General features: G+C 44.6%; 1 protein-coding gene across 7 annotated transcripts in view; it reads right to left on the bottom strand.

The window, feature by feature from the left end:
• Nucleotides 1-8,583: 8,583 nt before the first annotated feature.
• Nucleotides 8,584-22,245, bottom strand: part of SFMBT2 (Scm like with four mbt domains 2) — a 245,501-nt gene continuing 231,839 nt past the window's right edge. For all 7 annotated transcript variants that reach the window (XM_017521225.2, XM_017521235.2, XM_017521222.2 and 4 more), the window contains 2 exons: nucleotides 21,530-21,658; nucleotides 8,584-13,829 (listed from right to left, as the gene is read on the bottom strand). In XM_017521225.2, the coding sequence (XP_017376714.1) occupies nucleotides 13,689-13,829; nucleotides 21,530-21,658 (270 nt within the window). In that variant the 3' untranslated portion in view covers nucleotides 8,584-13,688. The remainder of the gene's footprint in view (nucleotides 13,830-21,529; nucleotides 21,659-22,245) is intronic.

The following is a 22,245-nucleotide window of genomic DNA, read 5'->3' as shown; positions in this document are numbered from 1 at the left end:
GCAAGTATTTATTGCATGCCTACTTGGAGCAGAGTGCTGAAAATATTCTTTTCTACAATATTCTGGGCTGCTGGCTTGTTGGATCCTTGAAGGATTATTTTTTTCCAGGCTCCTTCTTCAAAGTCCTAGTTCTTTCAACCAGAGAGCACAGATTAAAAGGGTAGCTAAGGAAACTTGTTTTCAACTTTATTTTTCTTACCCATTAGAGTTGTTATTGAGAAATTTTCACGCATTCAACACTATGCCTAGGCAATGAATATATGTAGCAGAAAATAATAATGATAAATATGTAAAAATTTAGAAGCAATCTACCAGATATCTATATGCTAGTAGTGTGGCTTATTAAGATTGTGTTTTGTTTTGCTTATTTTTTGGAGACAGAGTCTCACTCTGTCACCTAGGCTGGAGCGCAGTGGTGCAATCTTGGCTCACTGCAACCTCTCCCTCCCAGGTTCAAGTGATTCTCATGCCACAGCCTCCCAAGCAGTTGGGATTACAGGTGTGCACCACCATGCCCAGCTAATTTTTGTATTTTTAGTAGAGACGGGGTTTTGCCATGTTGGCCAGGCTGGTCTTGAACTCCTGACCTCAGGTGATCTGGCTGCATCAGCTTCCCAAAGTGCTGGGATTACAGGCCTGAACCACCATGTCCAGCCCAAGGTTGTGTTTTATGAGGCACTATATCATAGAGGTCAAGTGCATGAACTTTGGAGCCAGACTCAAGTCCCTGGTCTGTCAGTTGCTAGTTGCTGACCATAAGCTAGTTATTTAACTTCTCTATGTCTCAGTTGCTCATCTGTAAAGTGGGAAGAGTAATAGAGAATGCCTCATAAGGCTGTTGGAGGATTAAATGAGATAATTCCTATAAGCCATTGTGGTTAGATGACAAATCAGGATGTCTAGAGGCTTACCTGGGTCCCTAGGAGAAAGCTGGCTCCGGGGTTCGAGTTAGCTCAGCTCCAGACACTCCCCTTTCCGAAAAGGCCATTTCCCCAGCCAAGAAGCTTCCATTGTCACAGTCACGCCGACATCCTGGACCCCAGAACTGCAAATACGTAGAACTGATTCTCAGTGGGACTTTCCTCTGTTCTTGAACATTGGCCAGAGTATATTGTCCACTTATGCCCTGTCTGAACTGCAGGGTAAAGAGAAGTTGCAGCTGCTGTGACCTCTAAGTCCTCTTTGCTTGTAAGTTACCCCTCCCCATGAACTTTGTATATTTGCACCAGAGCCAAGGAATGCAAGTGCAAAGGCGAGGAAGGCTTCCCAGAGGGGATGTCCCAGCTGGTTCTCAAAAGATAAGAAGGATCTTTGTAGGATATAGAAGAGTTGACCCACTGCAGCCCTTAGGCAGAGCAGAGGGCCAAAGTGGGTCGACTCCTCTTCATCCTACAAAGCCCAGCTCAAGCTTTCACATCCCTGTGACCTCCCTGGTGACCACTGAGCCCAGGCGCAGCCGCTGTCATGGAACAGGGTGTGCTCTTCTTCTTCTCTCCTGTGCTCTCAGTCACATACTCCCCACTGTCATATTTGACAGTTGCCACTTCACTGTCTCTGAGCTAAGCTCTTCCTTCTAGACTCCAGGGAATTCCTTAAATGTGGGGAGTATGAGCATTCACACTCACACCCAGATCCTAGAACTTTTGCTAGAATCAGGGACTCTGTAAATATTGTTGAAATCCTAATCTGATGAGTTTCCTTACTGATCAAATGAGGTTGACGGCCTCGTTCAGAATTTCCCAATGTGCTCACTATGCAATATTTATTCTTTGCAAAGCTAATGTGCTTTACATGAAAAGGGATTCCATGATAAAATAAGTTTTGCACCTGCTGGGTTAACTCAATTAAGCAGATTTCTTGACCATGACTGCTACTATTTGGAATATGATATAGAGTATTTTCCAAACTTATCTGAAGACAGGATCCTGTTTTCTCGCTGTTCTCCTAAGACAGTGATCCCAGCGTATACTTTGCTAATCTCCATCTTAAGGATGCTTCTGGCACCATGTTTACCTGCTAAAGGCTCTGTTGCCAATAATTAACCTGTGATAGGTTTAAATAAGCAAACCGTTAGGTGGAATGACTTCATATATGACAGCTGGACAATATCCTGTGGAAAGGATAAAAAAAAGATTTACTGTGAATGAGTTTATATTATAAATCCTATTTTTCATGCTTGAATCAGCTGGAAATAGCATAGAACATACTGAGACTGCCAATAATCTCCTAAATCCCAACTACAACAAATTTTTTAAAATGTTACTCCAACTTCAATTATTCATGCTTTTAAAAATTGAGAAAAGAGGCTGGGCATGGTGGCTCACACTTATAATCCCAGCACTTTGGGAGGCTGAGGCAGGTGGATCACCTGAGGCCATGAGTTCGAGATGAGCCTGGCCAACATGGTAAAACCCTGTCTCTACTAAAAATACAAAAATTAGCCAGGCGTGGTAGTGCGTGCCTACACGCCCAGTTACTGGGGAGACTGATGCAGGAGAATCTCTTGAACCCAGGGGAGAAAGGTTGCAGTGAGGCAAGGTCACGCTACTGCACTCCAGCCCGCAGGATACAGCAAGACCCTGTATTAAAAACAACAGCAACAACAAAAAACTGAGAAAAGACTTACAGGAAAATTGGGGGAATGATCTACTCTTTTTTAAGAAGGATAAACTCTTCCGCTCCCTTAACTAAGTCCCAATGGAGGTACTCAGAATCCATCAGTGAAAAAAACACCTTCTTTTCTTCAGATTAAAACAAAAGTTGTGCTGAGAAGTAAGTTTTCCTTGAAATTTCAAAATCTCTTTCAGCCTCATATCCTCTGGATAGTTAGTGGACCAAGAGTGCTTTGGTCTATATGATCCACTTATAAAATTAGGCTGAGTCTGCATGGGAAAGACAAAGGTATTCATCCATTCCTGACTTATTCATTCCACTCTGCTTTTTAATTGTGAGGTGATGATGACTGATGGTGATGACGACCATGATGATGATGATGATGGTGATTATTGTTATTTTGACACAGAGCCTCATGCTGCTACCCAGGCTGTAGTGCAGAGGTGAGATCCTAGCTCACCACAGCTTCAACTCCTAGGCTCAAGCGATCTTCCCACCTCAGCTTCTCAAGTGCCTGGGACTACAGGTGGGCACCGCCATACCCAGTTATTTTTTATTTTTATTTTTATAGAGACAGGGTCTTGCTATGTTGTCCAAGCTGGTCTTGAACTCCTAGCTTTGATTCTCCTGTCTCAGCCTCCCCGGGCACTGGGATTATGGACATGAGCCACGATGCTTAGCCCTGGGAAATTATTTTTAAATAGACTTAGTGTAATTAATCTTACTCAGAGATGCTCTGTGGTGCCACTCATACCCAGAGCTCCCCATGAGACCAGGCTGAAGGCGCGGCAGAAACCACTTCTTGACCTGGCTACCTCTGTGCTCTCTACTACCTACCTCACCATACAAGTCAATTCATTGTGTTTTTTAAAGCATGTATTAAGTACTGGGGGCCAGCCAGGCAACAGGTGAGATTATGAAGATTCAACAGGGAACAAGCAATAGTGCATACCTTCAGTAAATGCACACTGCCATGAGGAAGATAAGTCAGTAGCCAGAAATGTGAAATAAATACCGTGGATAAAGATGAACTCAGGGTACTGGGTAAACATGGACGAGGGAAACATGCCTCGGATTGCACGTTTCACAGGGTTGTGGTCAGGACTGGAAGATATAAACAATCTGGATGTAATAAATGTAAAGAATTTGGCACATGGCATCTGCTCCATAAATATTAGTTCACATAGCGTTCACCTTCCTTTTTGCCAAACCTTGCTGCAAAGGACTCTTGCTAGAAGATAAATTAAGTGCTTTTCTTAAGAGATACTGTTTTTAAGAGCATTGATAGATATAACTGATGTGATATTTTTAGACTAGAAATAGGCTATATTGTATTCACTTCCCTACATGTCTCAGAAGACAGTCTGATCATTCTGAAAATGGGGGAAAAACACCTCTCCACAAAAGGATCTGCTTATCATCCTAATGTGAGCTCTTGTCCTTCCATAACTCTTAGAGGAGTGAGTAAGAACATTCTGAATTTGGAGAGACTTAAGTTCTGATCCTGACTTAAGCTTTCTGATCGTGGAGAAGTTACTTTCCTAAACCTCATTTTCCTCTGCTGTAAGTGGGGGAAATAGTACGCACCTCAAAGAATGGTTGTGATGATTCAAGATAACTCATGGAACGATCTCAGCACACTCAATCATTCAACAAGTGTTAGTTGAGCACCTGCTCTGTATTGGATGGTAAAGAGCAGAAGAGGAAAAAACCAGACCAAATTATACCTGCCCTCGTGGAGCTTACACTCTGATGGGGAAGGGGGAAAATATATAAGATAGATAAGGATGACTCATAGTATATTTGAAAGTGATAAGAGCTAGGAAGGGAAGAGAAAACAAAGCAAAGAAGGAAAGGAAGTAGAAGGCAGGGATTGAAATTCTGGAGGGCGAATTATCTGAATAGAGACCTAAACAGGTAGTGCCTGGCACAGGTGAATACGTGGTAAATTGTAGCTGTTTTACTAGGATATATTTTTGCTCCACTGCTCTGGAATTGGAGCACGTTGTGGCCAACATGTCTCAGAGAATGCTGATTTAAGACAATGACTTGGAGTTGTCACACTTGCCAGTGATTAGACTTAACGATCATTCAGATTTCTCATCCGCATTACTGGCTGCTCTTATTTTCCCCCTCTGCACTCAGGAAGGTTTTCTTAAAACAAACACAATCATCCCCCTCTGGGGTGATACTGCTACCAGAGGAGCTACTAAACCATTTGCTCTTGCATCTTTTGTAAGGACTTGTCCCCATAAAAGAAGCACTTTGTCTCCCACAATTGTTCCTCATCAGATGCTACATTACATAAAAGGATGCCTTGTTCCAAGTATAGCATCAACTCTTTCTGCTGTCGTGAATTATGGCTGATCTGGGTTTTTGTCTGGTAGAATAATCTAGAACTTCATACTCCCAAGGACTCCCTGAGTTGCTCTTCTGCCTCAGTTGCCTATTCACGGTTACCAGTGACCATGTTAACACTAAGAGATGCTCCACTGAATCCCCTGGGTTTCTGGCATGCTTCTCCCTGCCCTCATCATGCAAAACCAGAAACCTGTCAAGGCTGCACGTCTCCAACTCCTGGGCTCTAGCTGAGAAGCTGTTTCATAAACTTCTTGCATCCATTATCTTCTCTAGGGCTCCAAAGATAACAAAGTCTGAGGCAAAGCATATGTGCTAATATTTTATTGTGGAATGAAACATCCAGGCAGCAGGAATAAGGGAAAATAGACTATGAGGCAGGTAGGGCTGGAAAGCAAATGCCAGGAAGTATGTTATAGAGTTGGCCTCCACTTAAGGTGTCTCTATCAAGGTTTCTGGTCAGGCTAAAGAGAACTACCATTCTTCAGAATAGAACATCAAGGGAAAGGGATTCCTCCCATTTCTCACTGATCCAAGCTGGTGCCTTGGGACACGAATTCCCCTTTACCTGAGGGGGGTGTCACCCGGCCCTTCTGATCAGCTGTCAGGGAAGTCAGATCCTGTACACCATGGTGTGTACTTCATTTGAATCTGAAGGTTTGGTGGGTAGGGCCCAAACTCTCAAGGTCTTGGTTGGGTTGGGACTGGTGGCTGAAGTTCTGCCCAGGTGGATGTGCAGGAGACAATGGTGGTGGCAGCCAGGATGTCCCAATGAGCAAGTTCTCAAAGGCCCAGGAGTTAATGGTGCCCAGTGATGCTGGAAATCTGGTTCACTACCACATGCTACCTCTGCCTAGAATATTTATCTAATATCCAATCCCCCTACCAACCATGCATGGATGTATCACTATCCACCCCTTACAGGAAACTGAGGCTTTGTATAACATACCTTGCACATAGTGAAATGAGCATTTGAACCCAGTAAAAAGTGCAATGTTGGTACTCTTTCTCCTAGTCCATACACATCTCATATTCCAAAAATTCTAAGCAAAAAATGACAGTACCTATGATGAAATGAATTTTGAAGCCGGGTGAGAAGACATGGTGGTAGTGGTCATTGTGCGTTGATCTGACTTCAGAATGACAAAGGATGAGTTTTCTTTTTATGTGTGACTGTGAAGCACCATTTAGACACACTAGCTATAGGAGAACACTAAACAATGTACTTTGACACAACAAATGATCCACATTAAATGGAATGTATTACAACCCAGGCTCAGGCTGACAACATAAAAACTTCTTGATGAAACTATCCTCAAGTAAGTCTTCACAGTCCATCTATTATTTTTATGTAGTATTTTCACCAAACTGATATGCCCACTCTTCACATGGAATCGGCCAAGGTCATGTTCACATAAACAGCATTTCTTTAAATGCAGTCCTTAAGATTCCAGTAAGCATCATGCTCTTTCGGAGACTTAAAATAGTCACAAGGTGGCCAGGCACAGTGGCTTACGCCTGTAATCCTAGCACTTTGGGAAGCTTAGGTGGACGAACCATGAGATCGAGATGAAGACCATCCTGGTCAACATCGTGAAACCCTGCGTCTACTAAAAATACAAAAATTAGCTGGGCGTGGTGGCGTGTGCCTGTAGTCCCAGCTACTCAGGAGGCTGAGGCAGGAGAATCGCTTGAACCCAGGAAGCAGAGGTTGCAGTGAGCCGAGGCTGAACCACTGTACTCCAGCCTAATGACAGAGTGAGACTCCATTTAAAAAAAAAAAAAAAAAAAAGTCACAGCACAAACCCCAGGACAAAGGAGAATTAACTTCTAGCAAACTGAAAGTTGGAAAAAGAAATACAGATTTTCTTTTTTGCCTTGATTTATTCAATTTAGAGGTGCAGAACAGAGTTCAGCTTTCACTATATTATATATTTGGTCTTTCTCTTCTCAAAGATCTTCCAGTGCAAATAGAAATACAATGATCCTGTTTACTCAGCCATTTCACCCTTTATCTATTTGCATCTGGTGGATTTTGAGAAAATGAACGCTATGTTTCCCACTTTGCCCTCTTAGGCCTCATTTTTGCTATTAAAAAAGTTTCCTAGCCAGGTGTGGTGGCATGCCTGTGTTCCCAGCTACTCAGGAGGCTGAAGCAGAAGGATCACCTGATCCAGGAGTTTGAGGCTCCAGAGAGCTGTGATCATGCCACTATCCTCCAGCCTGTGTGACAGTGAGACCCTGTCTCAGAAAAAATAGTTTCCATAATTAAAAGAAAAATTTACATATGCAGAATGCGATGGCAAGCAGAGCAAAAGATTATATTTGAAGAGAAGTAGATAATTGCACCACTGCACTCCAGCCTGGGAGACAGAGCACAATCCTGTCTCTAAAAAGAAAGCAATAAAGTAAAAAATTAGTTGAAATAAGATCCTCGAAATCATCTGGGATGGGTGAAAAGGAAAAATCGTTCAAAACTCCTTCGCCTCCATTACCTCAGTGCCTTCTCCCCCCTTCTCCCTTAACTTTGTCCCTAGGAGACACTATCTGAACCTGTGGTCACAGAGGAAGGGGACAGGTTCTGCCTGTAGGAGATCCCAGAGATGGGATGGGATGGCACTGGTCTCTCTTCCCATCCCAACTTTGATGCCTAAAACCTGTGTGACACTTAAAGAAAAACGCTAAATGTAAATGTGGTGATTTAGTTATTTCTCTTATAGAAATAAAGCAGTCTTTTCTACTAAGGCATCGGGAAATCCTAGAATAATTAAAATGATTGAAAGTGGGAGGGCTATATACCCAAAGGATTATAAACCATTCTATTATAAAGACACATGCACATGTATGTTCATTGCAGCACTGTTTACAATAGCAAAGACGTGGAACCAACCCAAATGCCCATCAAAGACAGACTGAATAAGGAAAACGTGGCACATATACACCATGGAATATGACGCAGCCATAAAAAAGGATGAGTTAATGTCCTTTGCAGGGACATCGATGAATCTGGAAACCATCATTCTCAACAAACTGACACAAGAACAGAAGACAAAACACCACATGTTCTCCCTCATAAGTGGGTGTTGAACAATGAGAACACATGGACACAGGGAGGGGAACATCACACATGAGGCCTGTCAGGGGGTGGGGGACTAGGGGAGGGATAGCAGGGGGTGGGGGTATTGGGGATGGATAACATTAGGAGAAATCCCTAATGCAGATGACAGGGGTATGAATGCAGCAAACCACCATGGCACATGTACACTTATGTAACAAACCTACATGATCTGTACATGTACCCCAGAGCTTTAAGTATAATAATAATGAAAAAAAAGAAACTGGGAGGGCTACAGGTTGTGTGAGGATACACAAGCATGTTTTAACAACACAAAAGAATAAATACAAGTTCCTTGATTGGAAAGTTCCATTCTGGAGCTAGAGGTGATTCTGAGAGGTCACACAGGACTTTGAGAGCCGTGGTCATTAACAACCTAGAAATAAGGCTTCAGTGTGTGGCAAGAAGAAAACAAAAACTTCAGAACAAAATAACTAATGCAGATGCTAAAGATAATGTTGAATAACATTCAACATAAAAACCCAAACACTACCATGGAATTTATTTTTACTTTATTAACAATGTGGCTTACAAGTTTTTTTTCAAGTAAAAAGGGTTTTTTTTTTTCCATTTAGAATAAAAATTAAAATATAACTCTGATATAGATTTTCATTTATTTACATGAAAACATATATACAGAATACAATCTTACAGCAAACCAACAGCATGCCCTTTGTCCTGCAAATTTCAAAAGTAATGACACCAATTTTTCCCTTTTATGCACCAAAACATACACAAGATAGGAATCCAACTTCAATACAAACTATTCAAACTAGAATGCAAAACAGTGAAAGGGCTTTCAACATTCACGACGAGGGGAAGGTTATGCTTCCAGAGATCATGCTAGCTCCTGTTTCGAACAAGTGAGATGATTATTTTTTCTGTCATTTAAAAAATTTTCCTCAATTTTTTTATCCTAAGGTGATTTTTGGCCAACGATTGTTCTAGAATATTCATTTTTTTGCTAGCACGTCTCTTCAGCCACACAAAAAGCACTGCTCTGCCTTGGTTAGCGGCACGACCTTCGTACTCACTGGGACCAAATTCTCATTACTTCACGCCAACAGTACAGAAGGATGACGGCCCCTTCCTCAAACAATATGGAATTGTTTGAGTTGTTATTTATCATTTAAACTAGAGAGGTTCTGAACCAAAATTCAAGGCAGCACTCTATGTCAGCAATTATAATTTTTAGGTAAATCACATGGGTCAAAAGTAGCACAATTTGATTTTATCATAGTATGTTTGGGGTACCTGTAAACCCTTCTAATGATAAGAGCTATGAGAATTAGTCAACTTAAGAATTCAACCACATGAAAGGAAGTAATTTCTAGAAAATCCTTGAACAGAAAAGAGCAATAAACAACAAAAAAAGAATTATTAAATTCTAATAGTTGCCAATACGGATTTCCCTTGCTATTTAATTATTGCACCAACGAGATATGAGCAGTATGGATATCTCGCCAACACTTTCTTCCTTAACAACTATAGGTTTCTTAATTTACTATGTTTCCTTTCAAATAATTGCACGCGCGATCACAGCTTTCTAAAGACAGAAAAGAGAGGAAGTGGAGCCTTGATTCACCACCTTAATCCAAAAGCAGCGAAGATGCTCAAACCACAACAAAGATTTTTAACACTACTGGGTTTTTTTTAGTTCTATATACAGAAATAAATATAAATGGGTGTTCTATAAAATAAGTATGAAAACCCCTAGCGCTTCTAAAACTAAGGGGGGACAGCTCTTAGAAAGGGGTGTTTGGCATAAGATAGAAGGCAAATCTCAGAACTTGCCGAATACAATGCTCAGAATCCTGTGAGACAAATTAGGGAAACGACACCCATCTTCAAAAGGCTGATCAAAATCAACCCTCTAGAGAGGGCAGTAAAGGTCACAGGAGCAGTGTTCCAGGTGTGGGTTATTTTAACACACTGAGGAACAAATCAAAGTAAACACAGGAAATAATCTTTCGAACGTGATCAAATAAGGTGGGAGAACTCAGAAGCGGCGCAGCTCAAATACTGTGTCTGACTCAAACTTGGATCCAATGACTCTAATTTTAAAAGCGAAGGCTGAGTTCCCCACACTGTGAAGCTCTGTGGTGACGTTAAGGGTGTTTTGCTTTTGTTTTGAAAGGCAAAGGAGTTCTGTGATGCCAGCCGTACCCTGTTCCTTTTCTAGTTGCTAGGTTTGGGTTTTTGTGGACAGGATATTTTCCACATAGTACAAAAGCAGTCAAGAAGCAAGGAGTTGAAACAAGCTCCGTTAGGTGAGGGTGAGACTGAGAGACAGGCTGCTGTGATTCAAGTGGAGGTGGCGTCTCTTTCTCAGGGTTTTCACATGGCGCAGATGGTACAGGCTGCTGGGCCAGTTCCCGTGGCGTTCCACAGGATGTGGGTGCTCTAAGGAGAGGACTTTGGTCCCAAAGGATCATCAAGGAGAGACGGCGAAGAAACGGTACCATCCAGGGAAGGAATGCGAGGAATAACTTCTTGGTGTTTAGACCATGACGTTTTTGGCCTAGGGGCTATGGTGGCGTTGGGGCACACATGTCAATCTACTTTTTCTGCCAAAAGCAACAAGGACACACAGAGAAAAATGCTCCATGAAATTGGCCCTATCTTTAAGACAGACGCTGGTGAGAGGTGAATCCTACAGAGACGTGAAAACACATTACAGTTCTGTACCAGAATTGCTGCTGATGTGAAGTCCACTCACTGTGACTGAAATCCCCCGAGAATCCAAGCTCAGGACACTGGCAACACCTGGAGCATAAGCACCTCCTCGCTCCTAAAATCTTTCTGGGCTCTCCTCAAGGACTGGAGAGATGGCATAGAGACAACCATCATGGTGACGCCAGGCTGTGCCCTCCTGTGCCGTGGCCACAGCCATCTCCTCCCTGGCACACGCACACAGAGTGGGCACCCACGGTGACTCCAACTGCACAGAGAAGCAATGAAGTTAACTGTCAGGGTGAAGGACACAGAGTCTTGGGCGCTTGGCCGCATGGGAAGCAAACGCTTTCCCCAGAGACAGTCGCCGTGGTCTTCTTGGGCTCCTGGTGGGTCACATTCCAGCTCTCTGGGTGGGCTCCAGAGACCCCCACCCAGAGGATCTCCTCCCTCCAATGCAGCACCTCCTCTCCGTGCCACCGCTGAGAAGGGAGACAGAAGTGGCATTCGTTCTGCAAGTCCCTGTTCTGTTGTGGCCACCACGTTCCCTCATCGTTGTCTCAAATACAACAGAAACAGCTCAGCTTGAAAAGGCCATGGTGAAGGATCACGGAGTCGGTGCGGGGAGAATGCCAAAGGTCCGGAAACGGATGCCCCTTCCAATCATCTGACAGGGTTTAACTCCACAAGACTGAGCATTTAAGGCCAAAAGCATGTGGCTGAGAAGGCAGGGTTGGGTGAAGAACTGTGGAGAGGTCAGAACTTGAGCTTAGAAGGAGAGCTGCCCAAGGCAAGCCAACCACGGATCCCAGAGATGTCTCTGTCTGGGCACAGATGTCACCCTCCTTCCATCCGAGGCCCCCAGGCAGATCCACCAGCCAAACTCTAAAACTGGATTACAGAAATCGGCTGCAGGGGCGTTTTCCATTCTCATCTGGAACCGTTACAGAATATGAAGAAGGGGACCTTGAGCAATCAGTTTCCAAAAATCCCACCAAGAATCATATTTGAAAACATCACAGAAATGCAAGCAGCTCATTGGCCCACCACAGGATTTTACTGCAACTATGGAGACTCCAGTCCAAGGGACGAGCTCAAGGTAATTATGGTGGAAAAGCAGGAAGGCTGCAAAGCCTCTTCTTCCGGCATCTGCTCAGGAACCATGGGAGGGTTTGGTTTCCTTGCATAAGTTTAAAAAGGCATCTAGGCAGCCGCCACAGCGGGACCCTGCAGTCCACGGGGTCTGCGTGGAGATCCCAAATCACTCATGAGTATACGGAGATGGCTTCTGGTCCAAGAGGCCAGCCAACTCCCACAGCCACAGATACGCCTGCACATGACCTGGCAGATTTAACACAACTGCCCAAGAAATTCCACAAGCAAACTCCAAGCCAGAAAGAGCTACAGGAATGGCAGGGTTAGAACTGGGACCACTTCTTTTTCTTTCTTTTTGTGACTTTTGGCCAATCTGGATCTTCCTTTCCGGCATGAGCAGGATGAATGCCAGCAGGAGACAGCGTGCTTGCCCCGACTCTCAGTGTCCACACCTGTCGCTTCACAGGAACCAAGGTTCAGAGTGATAAGAAGTCACCCAAGATCTGAGAGTTAGTTCTCAATAAAACCCGGGTGTCAAGTGGCTGACTCCAGATTCAGGGCTCATGCTGCATCGTGCCTGGTGCATATGAGGCCAGCTGGGGCAGAACGAGACAGAAGGGGTGCTCAGAGGGACTCCTGCTTGGTGACGCTGCAGTGATCCTTCTTAGGGGTGTAGCTGGTTCACGGAACACTTCCCCCACGTCTCCTTCCCTTCCTGCTCTCTGAAATTAAGCTTCTCCTTCGATATATAATCCAACGTTTGCCTAAAGGACTCATTCCCTGATTTGGCTACAATTAACCTACAACAGTGGAGATAGCTGAGTGTCTAGAAAAGACTGGGTAGAGTTTGTCTCTACAGATATTCTAGGTTTCAATCAATAGACATCCAGTTGGACTGGGCACGGTGGTTCATGCCTGTAATCCCAGCACATTGGGAGGCCGAGGTGGGCAGATCGCTTGGCGTCAGGAGTTCGAGGCCAGCCTGGCCAACATAGTGAAACCTCATCTCTAAGAAAAATACAAAAATTAGTTGGGCACAGTGGTGGGCGCCTGTAATCCCAGCTACTTGGGAGGCTGAGGCAGGAGAATCACTTGAACCCAGGAGGCAGGGGTTGCAGTGAGCTGAGATCATGCCACTGCACTCCGGTCTGGGTGACAGAGCAAGACTCTGTCTCTAAAAACACAACACAACAAACAAACAGATCATCCAGTTGCATGGAGAAGCCTACTGGCCTCCTTCACTCTCCGTATTCCTAAGAGGCACCTCTAACAGAGGACAGAGCTTTAGCACATCTCTTCATAAGGACATCGCTGCCAGCTGTGTTAGAGAAAGGAGTTGCCACCAAGATGAAACTGTGTGTGCCACTCGACCAGTGTCACACGCCTATCCATAGGTAACAGCGTCGATAAATGTGCCCGTTTTATTACAGGAAGCTCTATGGCATGGGGTGAGGTTTCTTCCTTGGTGACATTCTTAGTTTTCAAAGAATGCAGGCCTCATTTTAAGAAACCCGGCTCCACGGGAGCTGCCTGGTTTGTGGTGGGAGAAAGGCAAAATGTGGGTGCACAAAGCAGCAGGCCCACATCCCCGCAGAGGCTGATGCACTACTTTAACTGGCGCTCCCCAGAAGCGACTTCTGCAGCGCCTCTCTGTGCTTTGAAAACATGGGAACAGCTCACAGGCTGGCAGAGGCAGGAGATCCTGGGCTTCTGGCTTTCTGGTGATACTCAGTGTCCGTACCATGCAACATATCCTGGAAATCAAAGTTTCAGTCCTGGAAACCTTTAGCAACACCGCATCCCAGCGATTATGGGCCACGTCCCGAGGGCAGACTCAGTTGGCATACTGGGCGTAGAAAGCCACTTTGACTCTCTCAATCTGGTGGCATAACTTGATGGCAGGCCCGAGCTTCAGCTCCATGCACTCCTGCACCGTTGGGAGCGTCAGAAGCAGGAGTGCTTGACCGTCAATGTCCTGCAGGAAAAGAAAGGCAGGTTAAGTCAGGGCAGCGTGCACGGGGGAATGCACCTGTCACGGCAGGCTCCACCCTGGGGCCAAACGTGAGAAAAGGACACTTTTGTTTCATTCAATCCAGGGGACTGTTGGCAGAGATACCTACCTGGCTTGATGACAGTCTTATCTTTATGTTACTGAAATCTTTCTGCAACTGGGCACAGTGGCTCATGCCTATAATTCCAGCACTTTCGGAGGTTGAGGAGGGAGGATTGCTTGAGACCAGGAGTTTGAGACCAGCCTGGGCAATACAGCGAGATACTGTCTCTAAAAATAATTGAAAATTTAGCTGGGCATGGTGGCACAAACCTGTGATCCCAGCTACTCAGAGGCTGAGATGGGAGGATCACCTGAGCCCAGGAGTTTGAGGTTGCAGTGAGCTGTGATCACACCACTGCATTCCAGCCTGGGCAACAAAGCAGGATGGTCTCTAAACAACAAAAACGAAAACAACAATACAAAGACAAGAGCTTTGGGCTGAGGGCATTCTGGCTACTCTGAAATTCACGTACCTACCCAAGTGGGTAAAAAGAGCTGGAACAGGCGGGCTGCTGAGGGAACTGCTTCCTGAGCTTATCGTCCTTTGCTGGGAGAGCAACTCACCCTCCACCCCAGGCTAGGCCAGGTGCTCCCTGAGCTATGCTGCGACTTCATCTCAGCACTAAGCTGCTAAAAGACAAGGCTCCCTCACCTCCCTGCCAAGGTCTGCCATTTCACTGTCAGGATGAGTGAGAAGATGCTCAAGACAGATAATGCCAATGACACAGCACAGTTTTCCATAAAGGAAAACTCACACAGACACACACACACAGACACACACACACACACACACACACACACACGCACACACTCCATTTACAGACACACACTGTCCAGAGCAAGGTGTTCCTCGTACACAGATCTGTTGTTCCCACTATATCCTGCTCAGCCCGTCTCTACCTACCCACAGGGTATGAAGAAATTCATTCAATGAATGTTCAGTTGACTTTGCTTCCTGCAGGAGGAAGCATACAGAGGCTCACTCCAAAGCTCTAAGACCCTTCCACTGGACATCTCTGTCTCTTCGGCAGCTTTCTTCCAATAGTAATCTGGTTTATTCATGTAGATGTCATTTGACTGGACTGCGGAGTTTAACCGCAATCCTCCTTCCTATTTACCAAGACGATCTCAATAGTCCAGAGGGAGTCACTGAGGCTGTAAGAGATTGCAGGCCCCAGGCAATGATGAAGATCAGTGGTACCATGCGAGCATTAAGTGAGCTCCGCATACAGGAATTTCTGCCACTTGCAGAAGAATTATACCCAGGGCTGCCAGAAGCCACAAGGACATTAATAGCCAAGCAACAGCACAAGATCATATGTCTCAGACAACACCTATCAGTGACTTTCGCACAGGCAGCTTATTTTCTTAAACTAATGGTTTATTTAGCTGTCTTGAAAATATCTAAAGCAAAAAGTCGAAATGTGTATAAATAGTAGCCTTGAGCAGACTAATTTTCCAAGCAAGCATAATTCATCATCTGATCAGATTCAAAAGACTAATGTTAAGAGGAGGAATAATTTATCTTCGGATCAGATTCAAAAGCAACAATATTCCCTAATAAGTACTGCAGCAATAAAAATGAAACATTAACTTTGAAAGTATCGATATGCATGTCACTTTTTATTTTTAAATTACAGATGAGGACTAGCTATGATGTAAGCAACTCGAAGCCACGCTCAACCAAGACGCAAAGGTGACCTTATCAAACCACAAAGTAAACAGATCTGTCTTGTACACATACTAAACGCAGGAGGCAAACTATAGAAAACTGTCACCATATTTTCATGCCATGTTGATATCATTTTTCTCTTTCTCTATAGTGCCTGCATATGTTATTTTACTTTCTTTTCAGATGCTACTGATTGTAGCTGGGGGGATTTGGGGGTACCGTGAAATAGTGTTCGGCTCTAGGTCGCAAAGAAACCACGGTGACCTCTGGCTTGAGGCCTGTTAGCCAATTCCATTTTCAGAGCCAAATCCACATATAACATATCAAAATAGACCCAGAGGGCATAGGCGTAGGCACCCACAGTCTTCTAAGTATCATGGGCCTCTTAAAAACACATTTTAAGTAGGCAGGGGGCTGATGCTCTATTTTATTCTGTTCTGTGGATGTCGTTAAACCGTGGACAGGTGGCTTAACCATTAAGTTCAATGACATCCACACAACAGGACAGAACAGAAATAAAACTTATTTTGCTTTCTCTAGGAAGTTTACTTTCCTGGTGAAAATTAATGCCTGGAAAAGCTAGCCAATCTATCTATGATCACACAGCTAGTTACAGACAGTGTTGGAATCAGAACTGTCGTTTTCTGACATTAAACTCTGAAGGGAAAACTGGAGCTCAGTCTTTAACATCTTTAACTTGGTCATGGTGGGGATTCAGTCACCACTGAATATCAGCACTAAAATCTTTATGTAACTCTTTCTCTACAGACAATTACACTGAAGGTGGCCGATGCATGTACCACATTTAAAAGTGCACGTGCACACACTCATTTATTTACTTGCCAATATTTATTGAGCATCTACTAAGTGGCAGGCACTTGGCTGGCTTCTGGGGAACATCACAGTGAACGAAGGACAGGTTCCCTCTCCGGACACCCCATGCATCTGAAGGGCGGCAGACAAATAAATAGACTATTAGGATACAGGGATATTAACATATGGATGCAGAGCTAAGGGCTCAAACAGGACAGGCAGGCAGGACGGTCTAATAGGGGCATCAAAAGGGCTTCCAACAGAGATGTCAGGGACCAGTGGCAATGATTAAGGCCAAGAGGGACTGAAAGAACACAGGTAGTTCCCTGGAATGTAGAATTCCAGGAAACTGGGGAGATATCTAAGGTAAAATCATGACAAGCCGAGAAAGCCACTTTACTTGGAAGACTACTTTCTCTTTCAAGGATTATTTAGGTAACAGCATAGCTCACAGATTGTTTAATTTTTATAAACATATAATAAAAACTCCTTTATAACTGATAATTGCTGGCAGATCACTTTTAATGTTAAATACAGAATTACCATAAATGGGCTAATTGTAAAGAAATGAAATATAATGAGATATACAACATGCTTAGCAGAGGGCAAAATTAAATCTATTTTGATAGAGCATTCAAGTGAGGACTTGGTAGTTCCTAATGGAGGTATTCAGGTCTAGAGAAGTCAAGTAAGGGGAGCTTAATCTGGACTAAGCCTATAAACTACACTGAGATTTTTTTCATTAAGTTCAATTGATCATTTGGACAGTCTACTTATCGTCCTGTCACTGACTGATGAAAGCTGAATGAATAGGGAAAATTTTATTTAGAGTTTTGTGTGTTCTTAGTTACGGATGAGTGGATTTTTACTGTGTAATGTACAGGTTTGCAGCATTAAATGATGGAATATAGAACTTTTTAAACAGTTGCCATAACATGTCAGAAATAAAAGGTACAGATGCTGGTAATGGGGAGTTGATAATTTTTGCAAATGCTCCTAGTGATTACAATAATCTCTGCATTTACAACATTCAGGGCATGTGTGCAGAGAGCAATGACCATGCTGTGCACTGTGATCTCATTCACATGCCAGTGAATAAAGTCTCCGGGTTCCTTCTAGCTCATCCAGAATCTCAGACAATGCCTGCAGTGACCTGCTGGAGGCCTCAGCAAATCAGAGCTGGAGTATTTGGGCTAAAGGATGATGAACAAATTACTAAAAATTAGTAATGAAAGGTGTGATGGGACAGAAAAGGACTCAAGTGACATGTACTTCAGACGGCCCAGTGGGCAATGGCTTTTTATTCCAACAAGTGAACCTGCTAATGTGAAACATGAAATCACACAGGAATGAGACGATAATCAGTGAAAACCTACCTATGTTTCTCTCTCATAAAAAAAAAGTAGGGATGAAGGGCAAGGCTTTCACTGATATTAGAAGAGCAGCAGGGCTAAACTCTGTCTCTACTAAAAATACAAAAATTAGCCGGCTGTGGTGAAATTCCAGCTACTCTGGAGGCTGAGGCAGGAGAATCACTTGAACCCGGGAGGCAGAGGTTGCAGTGAGCTGAGATCGTGCCATTGCTCTCCAGACTGGGCAACAAGAACAAAACTCCATCTCAAAAAATAAAATAAAATAAGAGCAACTTGATTCTACAAGGGGGATGGTGTCAGCGGTGTTCCATTTCCTAGAAGACTGAGCTTAGGGAAGGCATGAAACTTTTCCCTGGTGTTATCAGCTGGGTTTAGAAATACAAGAAAGGAAGACTGAATACTTTTCCCCAACCAGCTTTTCCCCAACCAACTTTGTTTCACTTTCTTGCTTATTACTAAGAATGTATACACAGTGTAGACAGACACAGGAGGTATTAACGTTTCAAGGTGTAAGCCCTCATACCAAACCTGGAATCTAGAAATGAGAAATCTGCTCTTCATTCAGGCCTAATTCAACTTCTTTTTTGTTTTGTTAAAACTAAGCATTTGAGCCTAAAAATAAAACCAAAACATTAGACTAACACAGAATGCCATACCTCGTACCTTTAGCTAACAGAAGGAACCTTGCAGGGACTGAATCTGTGTATGTTGAATGCACAAAGGGACTGACAGACACGCAACCAAACCTGCGTGATCGGCGCTTGTCATGTATGTGAATACAACGCTTTTCTCGCTGCAGCACCACTGTCAATAAACACCAGACAGGAAAAGTACTGCGTTGGCCCACACTTTACACAGGATTTCAATCTATTGCTTTTTTTTTGGTTTTCAAGATGGAGATATGGCTTATCAATAAGCCCCTGATCACCTAAGTCCTTGCATTTCTTAGAATTGCCTTTCTTTCCTGTTTGTGTGTTCTTTGAAGGGACAAGCTCATCACCCAGTTTCTTTAGGTGTAAGGAAGCCTCTCCCTGGTTGCTTTTCAGAGTTGCCTAGACAGGAAGGGCAGCCAACATCAGAAGGTCAGGAGGCGACTCCCTCTGCTTCCAATCATTCTTTTTTTGTTTGTTTTTGAGATGGAGTCTTGCTCTGCCACCCAGGCTGGAGTGCAGTGGCACGATCTTGGCTCACTGCAACCTCCACCTCCCAGGTTTTCAAGAGATTCTCCTGCATCAGCCTCTCGAGTGGCTGAGATTACAGGCGCCCACCACCATGCCTGGCTAATTTTTGTATTTATTTATTTATTTATTTATTTATTTATTTTGGCAGAGATGGGGTTTTACCACGTTAGCCAGGCTGGTCTCGAACTCCTGACCTCAAGTGATCTGCCTGCCTCGGCCTCCCAAAGTGTTGGGATTACAGGCCTGAGCCACCATGCACGGCCTAATCATTCTTTCAGCATGAACTTAGTGGGTATCTGCAGAAAGTTCTAGTGGTCATCAATAGGATGAACTGCTTCATTGCTTGGACTTCTTGGGACGCAGGGGAAAGAACTTTGAATGACAAGAACTACTCTTTCTGGGTGGTGCTGGGGACCATAGCAATTTGCTTTTTTCAGTTCATTGCTGCATAAATTGGGAGGAAAGCTGGGAAATCTCCTGGGTGTACAGGAAGTCACAGGCCTTTTGTGCTTCCTGATTTAATGCTAGAAATATCCTCTTTCTAGATTACTGGTTTGTATGACCTAAAAAGACACTGAATAAAGCTATCTTTAAATTTATTATATGAAAAACAGTATTTTTTTTTAAACATGAGGTCTTCAAACACAGATATCTACACCAGGACAATGCAAAAAACTTCAATAAATTAAGCACAGAGTAGAGCAAGAGTCTTGCATTTTCTGCAAAGCCAGCAAAGCAGGATGCAAGGTGGTATGTGTAGAGAGAGTGGCAACTTGTTTTTATATTAATTTAAGGGAAAATGTAAATAAAAACCCTCTCATTTTCCTTAGGACACATCATCATATGTCTTATGTTTCAGCTAACTATACTCATTTCATCTGCTGGACTATAGATTCCTTTAAGGTAGAAATTAACATTATTGCGTTTGTCCATCATCATACCATAGTCTTAAAAATGTTTTATGTAGAAAGAAGAGAATGTTTTTGAGGCCTCTGTTCTGTTCCATTGGTCTATATCTCTGTTTGGTACCAGCACCATGCTGTTTTGATTACTGTAGCCTTGTAGTATAGTTTGAAGTCAGGTAGCACAATGCCTCCAGCTTTTTTTTTTTTTTTTTGCTTATGATTGTCTTGGCTATGCGGGCTTAAAGAAAACACGGCACATATACACCATGGAATACTATGCAGCTATAAAAAAGGATGATTTCAGGTCCTTTGCAGGGACATGGATAAAGCTGGAAACCATCATTCTCAGCAAACTGACACAAGAACACAAAACCAAACACCACATGTTCTCACTCATAAGTGGATGTTGAACAATGAGAACACATGGACACAGGGAGGGAAATATCACACACTGGGGCCCGTTGGGGGTTGTGGGGACTAGGGGATGCATAGAAGAGGGTGGGGGGATTGGGGAGGGATAACTTTAGGAGAAATACCTAATGTAGATGACAGAGGGATGGATGCAGCAAACCACCATGGCGCGTGTATACCTGTGTAACAATCCTGCACAATCTTCACATGTACCCCAGAACGTAAAATATAATTTAAAAATAATAATAACAATAAAAGAAAGAAGAGAACACTTTATGTAGAAAGAAGAGAATATTTCACGTAGAGGAAGGTAAGAAAACGACGATGAAAGCGGCATTCAAAACAACACACCGGTCAGGGGCTTCCACTCTGGGCAGGCCAGGTAGACACCCTGTTCCCTCCTTCTCCCACTAGGCATAAGTAAGATCTGTGGGCATTAGGTAGAAATCTACAAACAGAAGCCTCTGGAAGACAGTCTCTGGAAGAAGAGAGGAAGGCAGACCAGTCAGGGGCCTGGGACCCCAGCTGATGGCACGTGCTGAGCTCTCGGGTTGTTTTTGTTGTTTGTGTGGGCTTCACATACCTGGGAGTTGGAGCTGAAGAAGCTGCAACCCAGATTTGCCAAAAGGCACCGACAGGGGGCTCAACCAAAGCCGGCTCTCTCCAGACAAAGGGCTGGCCAAGGGGTGGCCCAGCAACACAAAAAGCTGTGAGACAGCAGCATCTCTTCTGCAGCTGAACACCGTAGGGAGGGCTGGCCGGGCCCCACGGACAGCAGCCAAGGCAGAGTGAGCCACCCTGACTTCCAGCCTGGCCAGGGGGCAACTGGGTGCCCCATCCGACCACCAAGGTGGCATCTGAAAGGGCCAGGCAGCAGGGAACTGGGACTCTCACCCCTGCATGGTGGTAAAGAGCCCCCATCGTAGGGTCAGCAGAGATGGCAGGGGGAGCGTTGACTCGCACACCTCATCTGATAACAGCAGGCACCTCCCGTCTCTGCGGGGGGGACTAGAGCTGAGAGAGTCACTCTCCACCCCCTGCTGTGGTACTGGTGGGGAGAGTGAGGGGGAGGAATGAGGCTCTCTGTCTCTTCCCTACCAGGAGGCCCTCAGCAGGGACCTCGGAGGGAGCCGGGTCTCGCTACCTGCCCAGCGGCACCAAGGAACACCCACGCAGGTGTCACGAGGAAGCCGGCTGGGACAGGTGGTTCATTTCAGATCCAGAGTCTCAGTACATCAAACCACTGACATGCGGCAAGCCACTGTACCTGCTCCTGAAATATCTTGGCCAAGGGGGCACAGTCCGTCAGCTTAATGAACCTCACCACGTCGGTGACCGTCCACTCCAATGGGTTGCTCTCCAGAACCAGTCTCTCCTCCTCCTCTTGTTTTGTGTCCTGCAGAGAAAGGGCAGGGGGAGCCCAGCTGAGGCACAGTCCATCGGCTGGGTCCTCTCCGGCACTCTCCAGGCCTCAGTTGCTCCTGGCCAGGAGCAACTGCCTCCCTTTCCTCCCTCGCTGGGCACCTGAACAAACTACCCACACTCTCAGTTCCTGGGAAAATTCTTCACTCTGTGATGATGCCCCCTGCGATGTCTCATGTGCCTTCAGAAGGAAGAAGGCAGGCAAGGTTTTCAGGAAACCTTGGGGCTGCTTATGAACGAAGTGTCTCCGCTTAGAGAAAAGAGGAGAAATACAAGGGGCACGTCCAAGAAGGCATGAGAGAGTTCACACGATGTTTCTGTAATGGTGGTGCCAGCGACCCTTTCTGCTGATCTCACACCACCCACTGGGCTAGGGAGACCTAAAACATGATTAAATACTTTAAAACATCACAGAGGTACACTGTAGAGGGGACGCGGGAGCTGACACAGGGCAGTTACGGGAGATGCAAGGAAGGAGGTTCTGGAAACCAGGAGTTCAAAGGAGCCCAAGGACTGTGCCTTCCTCCTGACAAGCACCCAGGTGGCACTAAAGCCGTCTGG

The sequence above is a fragment of the Cebus imitator genome, unplaced genomic scaffold, assembly GCF_001604975.1.
Source record: "Cebus imitator isolate Cc_AM_T3 unplaced genomic scaffold, Cebus_imitator-1.0 Scaffold20, whole genome shotgun sequence".
NCBI classification, from domain to species: Eukaryota; Metazoa; Chordata; class Mammalia; order Primates; family Cebidae; genus Cebus; species Cebus imitator.
The sequence above is the reverse complement of the archived record's forward strand: the minus strand, read 5'-3'. Positions and strand labels throughout refer to the sequence as shown.